Here is a 16770-nt window from a genome sequence, read left to right on the forward strand (position 1 = left end):
ACTGGTACTAATTTTTTTTCATAGACTTGCATCATCTGCAAAGTCTACCACATTTACATCTTCTGGTGGCACCAGGTGAATATCATTTATGCATATCAGAAACAACAGACAACCCCGGTGGCACACTGAGTGGCTGTTGTCATGTGATTAATGTGGAACTGATGCACACTGCTTTTGCCCTAGTGATGAGATAATGGCTGTGACCCTGCTGTGTATGTTGTTCCTTAATATTTTAACTTTTGCTTGAGGACATTATGTTTCACACAGTTTCTTTCTGTGTTGTATGAAAAGGGTGCCTCATCTGCAGAGTGCAATGTGTTCTGCAATCTCAGTTACTTGGACCTGTAATACTTCTGTAGGGTTTTCCACCCTGGCAGTTCCATCATGATGTGTGTGATGGGACTGATCTACAGTATTCTGTCCACCATTTGTGTGATGTATGCAAGTCACCAGTGCAGTGTTGAAATCTTCTGTGCATCTGCCAAGAGATGTGAAGATCATAGTCCCATAATTCATTTCCAGTTAATGTACAGAACTCTCACAGTAATTGTGCAGGGCTGAAATACACAAGTTATTATATGTGTGAGTTAAAGCTCATTATAAGAAAGGGTATGAAAAATTCTGTGAAACTTCTGTGGCAATAAAAATTATTTAGAGTGGTAATATGTAAACAGTATGTTAGTAATTTGACTGCAACATGACAAATGATCAGTTACAATTTGTATTTCACAAAGTTGAGAAGGCAATTTACATATGCAGTGACAATGCAGGCCTACCAAATTCATTAGACAATGAATTATATGTTATTGGTATATTCTGTGATATAGCAAAGGCATTAGGCTGTGTAAATTATCACATTATTTTAAGACGGCTAGAATATTACGATTTTACAGAAAATTCTGTGAAATTGTTAGTCTTATCTCTCAAATGGAAAACAGTGGGTGTCAGTAAAAAAATAGCCCTGCATTAAGCTATTAGTCTTCATGCAACTGCAAACTAATTACATAGTGCACCATACAAGATTACCAGATGTTTTTTTTCAGTTGCTTTGCTCTGCTGTCGTAGCAGTCAGACAACTTGCTCACAAGACTATTAAGACTACCATAGTGTATACAACAGCTGAAAAAGTGGATGTGGTTTTTGTTAATGGTGAATGTCACCAAACTCTTAGAGCAACTGTTGCATGCTGAAAGGTATCCTGATTATGGCAAGCCCTTACAATCTGTCTTTACAAATATTATTAAAAATATTACAAGAAACTCAAAGTGTGAAGAACAAAATATGCCAATGAAAAAGAAGAGCAACTGATGAGTGGAAATGCAACCAACATTTTAACAGTGGAACACGTGATTCATGTGTCACTATGAGGCAGCTTGAATAGGTGATCAAGAACAGTCAAAGATGTGTTCTGTGAATATTACAGTCAAACATGTTACATCTTGTCCACATTTTACTCCATCAACAGCTCCAATGCAGTGATTTTCAAAGTAAGTTACAGTTTCCAAAAGATGTCTAGAAAAACTACAATAATTCAAAATGTTTTAGGAGATTTTGTTTATGTATACAGCATTATTTACAAACCATGGGCAGACCAAGCTTCCCAGTATGCAATACTAGCCAGTTGAAAATGGGTAAACAGTGAACTTATTTTGTCAACATGTGATGTGAGCTTTTCAAGAATCACATTGGTGATCCCTGCTTTATTGAAGGGACTGTAAATAGTGACTAGTATCTACAGTTCTTAACAAATATACTATTGCAATTATTCGAAGATGGCCTGCTAGACATATGCAATTCATTTGGTCCCAACCACATGTCCCACCCAACCTGAAGAGCTGATTACACATCTTCTTAACAGAAAATTTGGTGATTATTGGATGGATTGTTTAGGAAACACAAAAGGCCCATGTACTCACCAGAATTAACATTTCCGGACATTTATCTGTGTAGGAGAATTAAAAGAAGAGGACTGCATGGAAACACCAATGATTCTTGAAGCCATTAAATGCAGTATAACATAGACCTTGTGCTCTGTTAAGTCCAGATAAAATTAATTCAGTATTGTCTGTCCAAAATAACTTTATAGTATGGATAAGTGCTCAAGGTCAGCATTTTGAGCACTTGATATGTCATTTGATTTGAATTGGTGTTGTTAAATTATGAGAGGTTGTGTTGTAATGTAGGATAAATCAAAGGATATATGGCAAAAAAGAGAACAAACAATACACATACAAGGCATACAACATTACAGACATACATAGCATATAATATTAGAATATAATTTATAATTATGATATATCTGTAAATAACTTATAGCTCTAGAAACTCATTCAACTTATACATTGTATGGTTTATGAGGTATTGTTTCAGTTTCATCTTTCATGTGTGAGGGTTCTCAGTGTTCTTATATTCAGTGGAAGCTTATTGTAAATTATTACTCTAGACTTGATAACTCCTTTCTGTACTATGCTAAGGGTTATTGAGTCTTTCTGAAAGCTTTGCTTCTACTTTGTGTCATAATTGTGAATTTCCCAGGTAGTTTTGAAAGTTTTGTTGTTATTGATTACTAGTATCCTTAATGAGTCCATATATAGACTTGTGTCAATATCTCAAGGGTCTTGAATAGGCGCGTGCAGGATGTCCGATTTGTAACACCACATATCAACATCACAACTCATTTTTTATAGTTTAAAAACATTTTCCTCTTTTGCAACATTTCTGTAGAGTATTATACCATATAAGAGAAGGGACTAATATAAAAGGATGTAGACAGTATAACATTTGGAAGTTTGGGTCAGACTGGGGAGCGTGTATGGATAGCCAAATTGGTGAAGGGCAGAAGTAGGTCATAATGCATACTGAAATTTAAAAATCGATGTCTCCTCCAATACTAAAGTTAAAATGTTGAAACTTGAGACTATTGTGTAGAACATAGTGTGTAGTATTATGTGTAATTTTATATAGTATAATGTAAATGGACAGATAAAAAAAGCTACTCACCAAGTGGCTGCGGGGAACCATACACACAAAAGGATTTAACTTTTGCAAGCTTTTGGTGCCAGTGGCTCCTTCTTCTGGTGGAAGAGTTAAAGGGGAAGAAAGGGGATGAAGCAAAAGGACTGGACAGGTTTAGAGAAAGGGGTAGAATTTAAAAAAGTCACCCAGAAACCTGGGTCTTGGGAGACTTACCAGATGGGATGAAAAGGAAAGACTGATTGTTGGGGAATGCACCAGACGAGATTTGAAAACCTGAGAGCTTAAAGGTGTAAGACAGGATGCAAGACAGAGATTACTACTGAAACATTGTGCACAAGTCAGTAAGAGGGAAAAGCTTAATACATTGTACCTAACAGAAGTGGGAGGGGGAACAGTGCATAATAGACAAGTCAGAAAATGAAATATGTAGGAAAATGAAAGATGTAGAAAACGAAAATAGAGTGAAAAAGGAGTAGTTACTGAGAATAAATTCTGTGATGGGAAGAATTAATGTAAATTAAGGCTACATGGCTGGTGAGAACCAAGGACATGTTGTAGGAAGTCATGCCCTGAAATGATAGCCATTCTGTATGAGATTTAGCCCACCACATCTAGAATAACTTTTCGTCGCCCTCCTAATTCTGCAGTATCCTTGCTCCTTCTGTACCAATCTCTTTACCCTATGGCTCCTACCCCTGTGACCATCCCCAGTGCAATACTTGTTCTATGCACCCTCCTACCACCACCTCTTCCAGCCCTGTAACTGGTAAAACATATACTATCAAAAGGAGATATACACCAGCCGTTATGTAAACACTGTCCAGCCTTTTACATTGGCAGTTATCAGTCAGGTTGATTGGGCATAGGCAGAAGATGTATACAGACAACACACAATATCCTGTTGCAGAGCATGCTGTACAACATGACAGTCATGACCTCGGTGCCGTCTCTCAGAACTCTGCAGGCAGGAACTAGCACTACAACATGTCCTTGGTTCTTGCTAGCCACCAGGCCTTGATTTATGTTAATTCCTTCCACCTCAGCATTTATCCTCAGTATCTACTCCTTTATTCACTCCATTTTAGTTTTCTACATCTTTCATTTTCTGACTTGTCTATTATTTGCTGTCCCCCTTCCCACTTCTGTTAGATACAATCCATTTAGCCTTTCCCTCTTAATGACTTTGGCACAATGTTTCAGCAGTAATCTCTGTCTTTTGCATCCTGTCTTCCACCTTTAAGCTCTGAGGTTTTCAAATCTCATCTGGTGCAGTCTCCACCAATCAGTCTTTCCTTCTCACCCCATCTGATAAGTCTTCCAAGTCCTGGGTTTCTGGATGACTTTTCTAAATTGTAACCCTTTCTCTAAACCTGTCCAGACCTGTTACTTCACTCCCCTTCCTTCCCCTTCGACTCTTCCACCAGGAGGAGGAGCCATTGGCTCTGAAAGCTTGTAAAAGTTAAATCCTTTTGTATCTGTATTCCCCTGCAGTCACTTGGTGCATAGATTTTTTATCTGTCCATGTACATTATGTGTGTAGTTTTTGTTTGATAATTGTCATAGACATTCATTTTATAAGGATTTGAATTTTTAATTACCATTGTATATATGATGTACCTTTTCTCGTTAAGTAAGCAACCGTTAAAATTGAAGCTTTACAGATTACATACACATAAAAGGCTAGCAAAACGAGTGCAACAGATTTTTGGTTAAGATCATAGTTACTTTAAAATTAATCTTTCAGTTTTATGATTACTGAGGCTGTCTCCTCATACAGTAAAGGAAAACTTTTATCAGATACAAGATAAAGAAAAATCATTGCACAGGATTATGTGGTGAGTGCTTTTTAAGAACTGTGCCAAATTTCAGTATGTCAGCTTTTTTAGATTATGAGAAAAGGTACATTATATCCCAGAAAAATCTCTCTATAGCAAATCAAACAATGGAAAATCTAGGATGGAAAAATGACAATATTAAGAGAGGGACAGAGTGCTGCTCACCATAAAGCGGAGATCTTGAGTCACAAACAGGCACAACAAAATAGACGACACACACACACACACACACACACACACACACATATTCATGCAAACGCATCTCTCTCTCTCTCTCTCTCTCTCTCTCTCTCTCTCTCTCCCTCTCTCTCTCTCACACACACACACACACACACACACGCACATACACACACACACACACACAAACGACCACTGTCTCTGGATGCCAGGGCCAGACAGCCACCAGCAGCCACAGACAGTAGTCACGTATGTGTGTGAGCTGCATCTGCCAGTGCCTTTCCATTTTTTGATTTCTTGCACTTCATTTCTTCCTCCCATCTGAGAAATCTGCCTCCCATTCACTTTTGAACTTGCTTCACACAAAATTAACACAAGCAACTACTATAGAGAAAGTGTGGACTGCAGTGTGGAAAAATAGGAACATGTTAGGTACAGATGGCCAAAGAAAAATTTTTAAAACATATTTCTATGCAGATTTCAATTATGGAACTTTGAGACATCATCCTTCAATCATCCATCTAATAAATTAATCAACAACTAAAATTTTAATTTTTTTTCATTATTTTGCCTTGCATCTGCACTTAAGATGACCTCTCGTGATAAACGGAAAATCTGTCTTGAGTCATGGTCCAACACAAATTTTCATATGTCACTATTGGGTAGTAGAACTGTTCCTAATAAAACTGATGCCAAGGAATTCAAAGTCAGTAAATTAATTTCGAAAAATTTGTGTATTTGATGAGATATTGTTTCAGTTGTAATCTGCATTGAGGATTTCATGCCCTTGATCAGGATACTTGTATCATCAGCAGATTACTTTATTTGCCTTGTTATTTACTGATGCTGGTAGGTCAATAACATTCACCATTAAGATCAGTGGTCCAAGGATCAAGCCTTGGGAAACACCATATGTAACAGTTCCCCAGTCTGGTATTACTGCTTCACTTGCACATGTTAGAGCAGCTCTTTGTTTTCTGTTCCAGCCAAGTTTGTGGTTGGTCTTTGATGCCATAGTGTGGGAGATTTTGTGTTAAAGTATTATTTTTTACACACTCAAAAACATAAGAGAGGTCACAGAAAATCTCCACAGAACACCTTCTACAGTTCAGTTAGTCTAGGAATTCTTTTGCGAGACTGAATATTGCCCTCTCTCTCTGGTTATAGCCCTTTGCATAAGCCAAAGTGGGAGAGTGTCAGTGAGCCCTTTTGTGTTAGGTGTTCATATAACATTTTAAATATTTTTGAAAGAACTGGAAATGGAGAGATAGGTCAATAGATATTACATGTTTCTCAATATCTGTGTGTATTGGCACCACTGTAACATGTTTTAATCAATGGGCAAATACTCCAGGTTTCATAGACGAGTCATATAAATAACACAATATGTTGCTGATTAGTGATCTGTTTGATATTCTGTCATACCCAGAAGAGCTGGTACTTTTTAAGGATATGATGTTTACAATTTCGTTGGGTGTTATGGATTTCAAGTTAAGTGTTGTTGGTGTATGTTGGGTAAGATTACATAGTTTCATAACTTCTAAGGGAGGCTGTGTGTATTTCATTCCTATATCTTCAGTTACAGAGAAGAACAAGTTATTTACTTCTGAAGCTGCTCTTTTCAGATTATTGTTATGTATTCCATTTTCCATCACATTTTCTGTACCCCATTCTAATTTTTGCCCCTATTTCTTTCAGATTTTATAATTTTCCACATGGATTCTGATTTTTTGTTTGCCCTGTTTAATCTGCTGAGCATGATATATGTTTTCGCCCTTCCTGATTACACACATGGTTGTGTACGTTTAATTTAGTAGAGCAGACATTTGAGGAACCTCTTCTTGTGATGGTGAGACAGTGATTCATGTAGCTGTTATTGTGTTACTATTAGATCAAGCTCTACACTGAGATCCTCCTAGAAGGCTATTTATAATGCCACAGAAATGGGTGTTTAGTTTCATTTAAAAAGCTCTGTCATATTCAGTAGTTATGTTAAAATTTCCCTACATACATCAGAAAATTCAACACACTGTCTGCTATAACTTTGTGAAAACTCTATCTTAACACATTTACGCTCACTGAATATATCTGATGTGGCCTGTCTTCACTGCTTCACCCTGTATGTACTCCTTACTGAAATTTCTGGTGAATATTAAGTCTCTCTTTCAAACCAACAGCTCAGTTCACTGAATCAGTAATGTGGATAAAGTAAGCCGTAATGACTTAAAATCACTTACAGTGATCCAAAAAGTCATTCATTAGCCAGGACTAAACATTTTTAATGAGTTTCCAGAATCTATAAAAAGGTTAGCTACTAATAAAATAAAGTTTAGGAGAAGTTTACAAGACACAATGGAGGTTATTTTCTTGTGCTTCATTGGCATATTTCTTAACAGAACCACTGAATGTATATTTTATTGACAATATCAATTAATGTGTGTGCTGTGTAGTATCTGACTCCTGCCCATCTTCAGTGATATATGTAAACAAACCTGATAAACTGTTTTCTCACTGCCCCTTTCCAGCTAAGATCCAGCATATGCTCCCGATTCTCACTGCTATGGTCCAGTCATGTCTCCACTTTACCTACGCTGAAGTGCCAAAGAAACTGGTATAGGCATGTGTATTCAAATACTGAGATATATAAACAGGTAGAATATTGCACTGTGGTCGGCAACACCTTTGTAAGACAACAAGTGTCTGGCACAGTTGTTAGATCAGTTACTGCTGCTGCAATGGCAGGTTAACAAAATTTAAGTGAGTTTGAATGTGATGTTATAGTCAGCGCATGAGTGACAGGACCCAGCATCTCTGAGGTAGTAATGAAGTGGGGATTTTCCATTATGACCATTTCACAAGTGTACCATGAATATCAGGAATCCGGTAAAACATCAAATCTCAGACATTAATGCAGCCAGAAAAAGATCCTGCAAGAACAGGACTAACAAAGACTGAAGAGAATAGTTCAACATGACAGAAGTATGACACTTCCACAAATTGCTGCAGATTTCAATGCTGGGCCATCAACAAGAGTCAGCATGTGAACCATTCATTGAAACAAAATTGATATGGGCTTTCTGAGCCGAGGGCCCACTCATGTACTCTTGATGACTGCACGACACCAAGCTTTACACCTTGCCTGGGCCCGTCACCACCGACATTGGACTCTTTATGACTTGAATCATGCTGCCTGCTCAGATGAGTCTCGTTTTGAATTGTATCAAGTGGATAGACGTGTACAGGTATGGGGAGAGCCTCATGAACCCATGGACGCTGCATGTCTGCAGGGGACTGTTCAAGCTGGTGGAGGCTCTGTAATGGTGTGGGGCATGTGCAGTTGGAGTGATACATCTAGATATGACTCTGACAGGTGACGTGTACATAAGGTTCCTGTCTGATCACCTTCATACATTCATGTCCGCCGGCAGGGGTGGCCAAGGCGCTACAGTCCACAACCGCGCGACTGCTACTGGCATGGATGTGTGTGATGTCCTTAGGTTAGTTAGGTTTAAGTAGTTCTAAGTTCTAGTGGACTGATGACCTCAGAAGTTAAGTCCCATAGTACTCAGAGCCATTTGAACCATTCATGTCCATTGGACATTCAGACAGACTTGGGCAATTCCAGCAGAACAATGCAGCACCCCACTACAGAGTGGCTCCAGGAACACTCTTCTGAGTTTAAAAACTTCCACTGGCTATCAAACGCCCCAGACATGCCAGTGATAGGCTTGACGATAGTTTAAGGTGAAGTGTGAGGGCAGGTGATACCTGGCTTATGTTTACATACCGTTAGTATGTCGTTATGCTGTCAATGCTTGATTTGATGTTGTATTATTTAAGACTTACAGTGTGTGATATCTCTTGCAAGTAATATATGAATGTGGTTAATTGTAACACTTTCTTTGGGACACAGTATTTAACATAAACAGCTTCTGTAGTAAGCAAATAACAAATTAGTCCATGAATAAAGCAGAAACAGTTTTGCCATGGGTTCCAGGATCTGGCCTGGACTGTACCCAAATGTATGTGCCTACACCAAGACACTCACATGGATTGGCATGGCAGTGTCTTCTTTGTGTTCTGATGGTGTACACAAGAAATTCAGAAGCAAGGGTGCCCATGGAGGATCTTGACCACTTTCAGAGTCACAATAGAACCTATTGGGAGATCACTCCAGAGTAGGAGGACAAGGTCCCAAGCAATTAACCAGTTAATATATATTTCAAAGTTGCATGTAGGTGAGAGATGGTGGAATCACAAGTTCAGGATCTTATGACAAAAACACATGGAAAAAATCAGCACTGCCAAGTCTACTTGTAGAGATGGTGTGACAACAGAAAATTGAGGCTGTGGCAGTTGCCTTCTACACTCCTGGAAATTGAAATAAGAACACCGTGAATTCATTGTCCCAGGAAGGGGAAACTTTATTGACACATTCCTGGGGTCAGATACATCACATGATCACACTGACAGAACCACAGGCACATAGACACAGGCAACAGAACATGCACAATGTCGGCACTAGTACAGTGTATATCCACCTTTTGCAGCAATGCAGGCTGCTATTCTCCCATGGAGACGATCGTAGAGATGCTGGATGTAGTCCTGTGGAACGGCTTGCCATGCCATTTCCACCTGGCGCCTCAGTTGGACCAGCGTTCGTGCTGGACGTGCAGACCGCGTGAGACGACGCTTCATCCAGTCCCAAACATGCTCAATGGGGGACAGATCCGGAGATCTTGCTGGCCAGGGTAGTTGACTTACACCTTCTAGAGCACGTTGGGTGGCACAAGATACATGCGGACGTGCATTGTCCTGTTGGAACAGCAAGTTCCCTTGCCGGTCTAGGAATGGTAGAACGATGGGTTCGATGACGGTTTGGATGTACCGTGCACTATTCAGTGTCCCCTCGACGATCACCAGTGGTGTACGGCCAGTGTAGGAGATCGCTCCCCACACCATGATGCCGGGTGTTGGCCCTGTGTGCCTCGGTCGTATGCAGTCCTGATTGTGGCGCTCACCTGCACGGCGCCAAACACGCATATGACCATCATTGGCACCAAGGCAGAAGCGACTCTCATCGCTGAAGACGACACGTCTCCATTCGTCCCTCCATTCACGCCTGTTGCGACACCACTGGAGGCGGGCTGCACGATGTTGGGGCGTGAGCGGAGGATGGCCTAACGGTGTGCGGGACCGTAGCCCAGCTTCATGGAGACGGTTGTGAATGGTCCTCGCCGATACCCCAGGAGCAACAGTGTCCCTAATTTGCTGGGAAGTGGCGGTGCGGTCCCCTACGGCACTGCGTAGGATCCTACGGTCTTGGCGTGCATCCGTGCATCGCTGCGGTCCGGTCCCAGGTCGACGGGCACGTGCACCTTCCGCCGACCACTGGCGACAACATCGATGTACTGTGGAGACCTCACGCCCCACGTGTTGAGCAATTCGGTGGTACGTCCACCCGGCCTCCCACATGCCCACTATACGCCCTCGCTCAAAGTCCGTCAACTGCACATATGGTTCACGTCCACGCTGTCGCGGCATGCTACCAGTGTTAAAGACTGCGATGGAGCTCCGTATGCCACGGCAAACTGGCTGACACTGACGGCGGCGGTGCACAAATGCTACGCAGCTAGCGCCATTCGACGGCCAACACTGCGGTTCCTGGTGTGTCCGCTGTGCCGTGCGTGTGATCATTGCTTGTACAGCCCTCTCGCAGTGTCCGGAGCAAGTATGGTGGGTCTGACACACCGGTGTCAATGTGTTCTTTTTTCCATTTCCAGGAGTGTATTTGGCATGCTATGTACACTCATGAGAACTTGCAGTAATACTGTATTTTTGTCACTGGCACTTCACATTATGTGTGCGGTGTTACACATATTGATAGTTTGTATTATTCAGTTGCACATTCGTCAGGGTTATTAAGAGCCTCCAGCCTTGAACCAGTGTTTAGTGCCATCACCTGCTCAGTGAAGGAGAGGACACACCGGAAGTGGGCAATAGATGGGTGATGTAATGACAGAAGGCTCCTAGGAGACATCTGAGGCTGCCAGTGAAACTGCTTCTGGATCTAGAGCTTCTTTCATGAACCCAGAGATATCTTGAAGTGGAGGTGCTCCTGCAGGACCAGTAGACCCAGTGGTTCAGCTGTTGGTAAGGCCAGATCAACTTCCAATTGCTTATCTCACAGCTTGCAGGAAGGAGGATCCAAGTGACCATCCTCTGAGATTTATAAGTCGAGAAAACTATGGCATGGCTGCAGTGGTGAAGATGGTGGATTTACGGGTGAAAGAAGCCACAGCCCTGGTTGTTGCAGCTGGTGTTTCTTGTGAAGTTGCCACAGCATCCCAAAGTGATGTAGCTGCCAATACCATCTGGCACATATGTTTTGCCATGGGTTCCAGAATCTAGCCTGGACTGTACCCAAATGTATGTACCTACACCAAGACACTCACATGAAGTGGCATGGCAGTGTCTTCTTTGTGTTCTGATGGTGTACACAGGAAATTCAGAAGCGAGGGTGCTCATGCAGGATCTTGACCACTGAAGTTCATGGACCTGTAAGAAAGTAACAAGGTGTTTAGCAATGAAGCCAATTTTGTATATCCTAAAGCTTCCTGCTTTTGCAGATGTGAACAGTTCATACTGTGAGCCAATTTGAGGCTGGATAGAAAGGGGCTGTGGTAAGATGGCGACCTTTGGAAATTGTCTTCCATGAATTAGGGATTATTGTCAGTCACCAGCACGTGGGGTGCAATCTCCATTCCAAAGACTCCACCATGGCTACCATTGTTATCAGCTGAAGGCATACAACATACAGGAAGTGGGAAAAAAAGTCCATGACAATTAAACATATGTCTCCCGGCATAGAGCCCATGAAATTGACGTGAACCTTGTTTCAGGGCTGTGTCAGTGCGGTTATGGCCAGAACACTGTGGTAGTGCCAGTCCGTGTGCCTGACAAACATCACCTGTGTAACATTGCGTCAATACAGGGCCATTAGATATATCATTGTGTTAGTTGCTTTATCATGCAAATCCCTCACTTGAACTGATTCATAAGCTGAAGCACCTGATATTGCAGAGAGGGCAATGCCACCACCTGGCACACCACCTGTAAGGAGCACCACGTATTGCTGGAGCTGAGTTTGGTGCCACCAATGTAAAAGTCACTTAAGGCCAGATGAGTCAACTCTAGAGGTCTTGGAAGGCCAACCTGAGTGGACTTATTACAGGATCTGTTGAAGAAGTGGGTTAAACTTATGATTCTTCTAGTTGGGTATCTGATGGGAAAGTGACTGTTTCCAGGCAGTCAAATTCAGGATCCACACCTATCACGAGGTGAAATAGCATGTCCACATTAGAATGCTAAGTGAATTGTGACAATAAATAGAATATTCAAAATTTGCAAAACAGAAAACCCAACAACAAAGGCTATGTGCTGTGTGCTCTGACAATGTGACCCTTGGTTACAAAAAATGAAATATATGGACACCAAAAATGATGGCCAGTGTTTCCATTTTGTTCTGAGAGTAATGTACCTGAGCTTGAGTAAGTACCTTTGACACAAATACAGTTGGCCTTTCCATTCCATCCTCTAATTTATGAATCAGAACCTCCCTTAATCTGTGTGGAGATGCACCTAGAGTCAACACTAATGGCAAATGGAACTTGTAAGTCACAAGACTGGAAGGCTGATTGGAAGGGTTCAACTTCTGAAAAGCATGATTGCACTCTTCAGACAATTTTTATGTAGACGGTTGAATGGACATGAAATGGAGGTTGCCTGGGGAATAAATTACACATAGTCATTCACTTTTCCTAGGAATACTTGGAGATTCTTAATGGATTTAGGCACAGGCATATTCTGAATATCTTTGACATATCCTGTGGTGGGCTGAAAGTGTTTTTCATTGAGAGTACAACCTTTATAAGTGACTAAAGGCTGAAAGAAGGCATGTTTTTACAAGTTACAGATAAATAATATCTCTGTAAGGATTGCAAAAACCAAGCAGAGATTGCACAGCATGCATGGTATGACCAATGACGAGATTTTCACCAAGGTTATTGACACAGTATGGAATGTTGGCAGTAGTCTGTTCAAGAAAACTCAGGGAAATTATGTGGGCACTAGCCATGTCAAAAAGCATCCTGCTATATTAATACAGGGTGTATACATGAACAAGGGAAAAAAAATCCCAGATTTCCCGGTCATATGTGAAATTCCATGTTATTCACAACATTTCAGCCATGGAGGGGCCGGACTGTCTTCAGATTTGTATGAGGACTTCCACAAGACCAGTGTTGTAACCCTCACTTTGAGCCACAATGTTTATTAACTTAAACAACTTCTCTAATATGTGAATATCCATGAATCAAAGCAGAAACAGTTCTTGGAGGGATATTCATCAGAGTCACAAGAGAAAGCCTTAGGAGACTGTTCTAGAGTAGAAGGATGACGTCCCAGTGTGACTAGCTGGTTAACATGTATTTCATAAGCAAAGTTCCACATAGGCAAGAGATGGTGGAAACCACAAGTTCAGGATCCCTTGCACCAAACACATGATAAACAATCAGCACTGCAAGTCTGCTTACGAAGGTGGTTGTATAGTAGCAAATTGAGGCTAAATGGCCTTATATTTGGCCCACTCTGGACACTCATGTGAGCAGCCTATTGGCGATGTTACAAGTATCAGTATGTTTGTGTGATTAATTTGCACATCTGGCAAGGTTACTGAGTGGTTGACTGTTTCATACTTGTAACAGAAATATGTATGAATTAAGGTAAAATGAATGAGCAAAGGAAAAATAATTCTTTTTCTATCATAATGGGAGTTATTAAACACATCAATCTATTTAAACAGTTGTCTACATGGTTTATGTGAGTTATTGTTGTTTCACCCACTATATTTGCTCTCACTTCTAACCATGTTTAAGTGTCCTTCCATAAGTGTACTTTGTTTCCTAGATGTGTGCAGCTTCTTTTTTGTTACCATGGTCAGCTGACTTAGCTTTGTGATGATTTCCAGTTTTTGATTTTCTGTTAATATATATCTCTTTTTGATACATCTCATTCCATCATGCAACTCAAATTTAAATCATCATCCACTTTTTTTTATTATCAGAACTTGTTTCAGGACTGTGATTGTCAGAATGTATGGCCAAAGGACTTTTTATTATGATTTTTGTTGCCTTTCCCAACTTGCTAAGAACTTTATAAATCTTCCTGAACTTTAATACTCTTTGTTTTTCTTCTAAAGATCCCAAAATCTTTTCCCAGCTCTTCATTTGAGCCTCTTAAGTCTTCTCTTCAAAATCTTGTATCTTGATTTTAAAAATTATTGTGTGATCAAAGCAGAAACAGTTCTTGGAAGGATATTCCTCAGAGTCACAAGAGAAACCCTTAGGAGACTGCTCTAGAGTAGAAGGATGACGTCCCAGTGTGACTAGCTGGTTAACATGTATTTCATAAGCAAAGTTCCACATAGGCAAGAGATGTCATAAGGTTGTCTCTTATTGTGGATCCACTGCATAGTTCATTCTAATTATATTTGGTGAGCATCTTTAAAGAGAGTGATTTAGTTATACTTACTCTGTTAATCATACATTATACCTTGGGATTAATGTTATTCAGCCACTGTTCTGGGATTTGAAGGTTTTGACGCTATTAATGTCAGATTCAGTGTTTTATTTGTTGTTGACTATTCTCAGTATTGGCCATGTATGCCTGCACTTGTAATTCACTCATTCCAATTGAAGTTTTGAATCCTGTTTTACCCCTTGTCAAGATAGTTATTTAATCTATTGTTCAGTTACCTTAGCTGAATGTGATAGGACTAAAAGGTCTTTCACAAATGCTAAACAATCTCTGCATATTCTGACTTTGTGTCCTTTGAATCCAAGTCAATTTTTAGTCCTTTTTTTCTTACAGGGATTTTTCTTAACTCCAGCATTGTTGCATTATTTTCAGAGTGGTAGAATATTTTTGTGCTATGCGCCAAAGATATCTTTTTCCATGTCGTATCTAATAATTTGGCAAGCAAATAGAGAATAACTGAGCAATAAATATTTTACTAAAAAAAATACTGAGCTCTTCTTATATGCTGAAATATTTGGGACTCCAATATTTCATTAACGGGGGAAATTTTGGAAGACCAGTGCAAAAATTACTTTTCAGTTCCCAGGAAGCTAAGTACACCAAATATTTTTAGTTTTGCTATGAATTCTGCATAATTAACCTTTCCTTGCCAAGTTTACTAAACTTACCCTCTCAGCGTCTCTTTTCTTTGGGTCTCAATCAAAAAAGGTATGTTATTAGAAGCTAAATCTTCATTTAGATTTTTTTTAAATAAAGATGCTGTTCATATTCTTCAGTTCTTCTGTTGATGAGGGACAGTTGCTGTCAATATCTAATAATTCAGGTTTTGTATTTATATGGTTGCAAATATAAACCAATGTTGTACATTCATGCTGGCTTTTGAACATGACTTTTTAATGTCTTTAGCTTTTGAAATCCATGGACTTTTTTTCAGAGGGAACTATCGTTCTCTTTGGGTTGGTGTAATGTGGGCTTTACCTTCAGGGACTGGTGTTGCCTTAGCATTACTTCAAGGCAGTGCTGGACCACTGATTGGTGTTGCCATTTCTGCATCCTTGCTGCCACCAGCTGTAAATTGTGTAGGTATTTTTTCCTGTTATGTACTCTTGCATTAAATTATTAGACAACATATATAATCTATTTTTTTCATTCTAGGGCATTATGTGGGCACTAGCATGTACTGTGGTAAATGATAAAAATTACACAGTGCTAGTTCTCCAGGGTGAAGACCCATCACAGCCCAACTTTACATCAGGATATGAACCAATATATTACCCTGACAGCAAAGCAAAAGAACTGTCTGTCATGGGAATTATTAGTCTGTGTCTCACTTTAATCAACATTTGTTGCATATTTATCTGTGCAATACTTGTTCTGAAGGTGAGTTCATCATTCAGATTTAATTTGTCCCTCATTATGTCTTACATAGAGATATTCAGTTTTCTTTATATTAATTATAAGCCTTTATATATCATAGGCCTACTCTTCTCCAGCTTTAGAATGGGCTTACCATATTTTTTGGGTCCCACCCAGTACATATTACTCTGTTTTTGAAAGTACTTAAAAGTCTTAACAGTCTACTGCAGCATTACTCTTTATTTATTCAGTTCCATTTTTCACTAGACACAACTTTTTCAGAAATGATTTTTTTTTTAATTCCATCATTAAAGTCACAATTAGAAAGTTCTTAATTAATTTAAAAAATTAGCAGATGATTAACCATAGATACTGAAAGTGTACCCATTTTTACAAACCAAATGTTCTTCACAATTGAAAAAACTCTCTAAACTAGAAAAGATATACCAGGCAAAGATGTCACAAACTGAACCATTTTAGAAATATTGCAACATGAAATACCAGTCTTTTGAAACACCTTAAAATTGATTTCCAATTTTCAGAATTGATTTCCTTTTCAGAACTTGAACCACAGTCTACCATTTGGTTTATAATTAACTGGTTTAACAAAGTGCATTCATTAAGTAGGTTATCAATATTTATTGAATCTTTTATAATTTTGTTAACAACCTGTACACTTTCTTCTAAATCAGACCAGATAATTTCAGTTCATAAATTTATCTACTGAAACTTTCTAACTTTAACAGAACTCATAAGTATTGGGTACTAGGATTATGAAAATTGTCTACACTTGAGAATAATTTTTGTTCCTGAATGTCAATGACATAGG

The 16770-nt window shown here is 39.6% G+C and overlaps 1 protein-coding gene across 1 annotated transcript in view; it reads left to right on the plus strand.

Moving 5' to 3' along the window:
- Positions 1–16770, plus strand: part of LOC126252951 (uncharacterized) — a 258753-nt gene that overhangs the window by 159996 nt on the left and 81987 nt on the right. The window contains exons 8-9 of the mRNA XM_049953965.1: positions 15520–15664; positions 15741–15965. Of these exons, the coding sequence (XP_049809922.1) occupies positions 15520–15664; positions 15741–15965 (370 nt within the window). The remainder of the gene's footprint in view (positions 1–15519; positions 15665–15740; positions 15966–16770) is intronic.

This window comes from Schistocerca nitens, chromosome 4, assembly GCF_023898315.1.
Source record: "Schistocerca nitens isolate TAMUIC-IGC-003100 chromosome 4, iqSchNite1.1, whole genome shotgun sequence".
NCBI classification, from domain to species: domain Eukaryota; kingdom Metazoa; phylum Arthropoda; class Insecta; order Orthoptera; family Acrididae; genus Schistocerca; species Schistocerca nitens.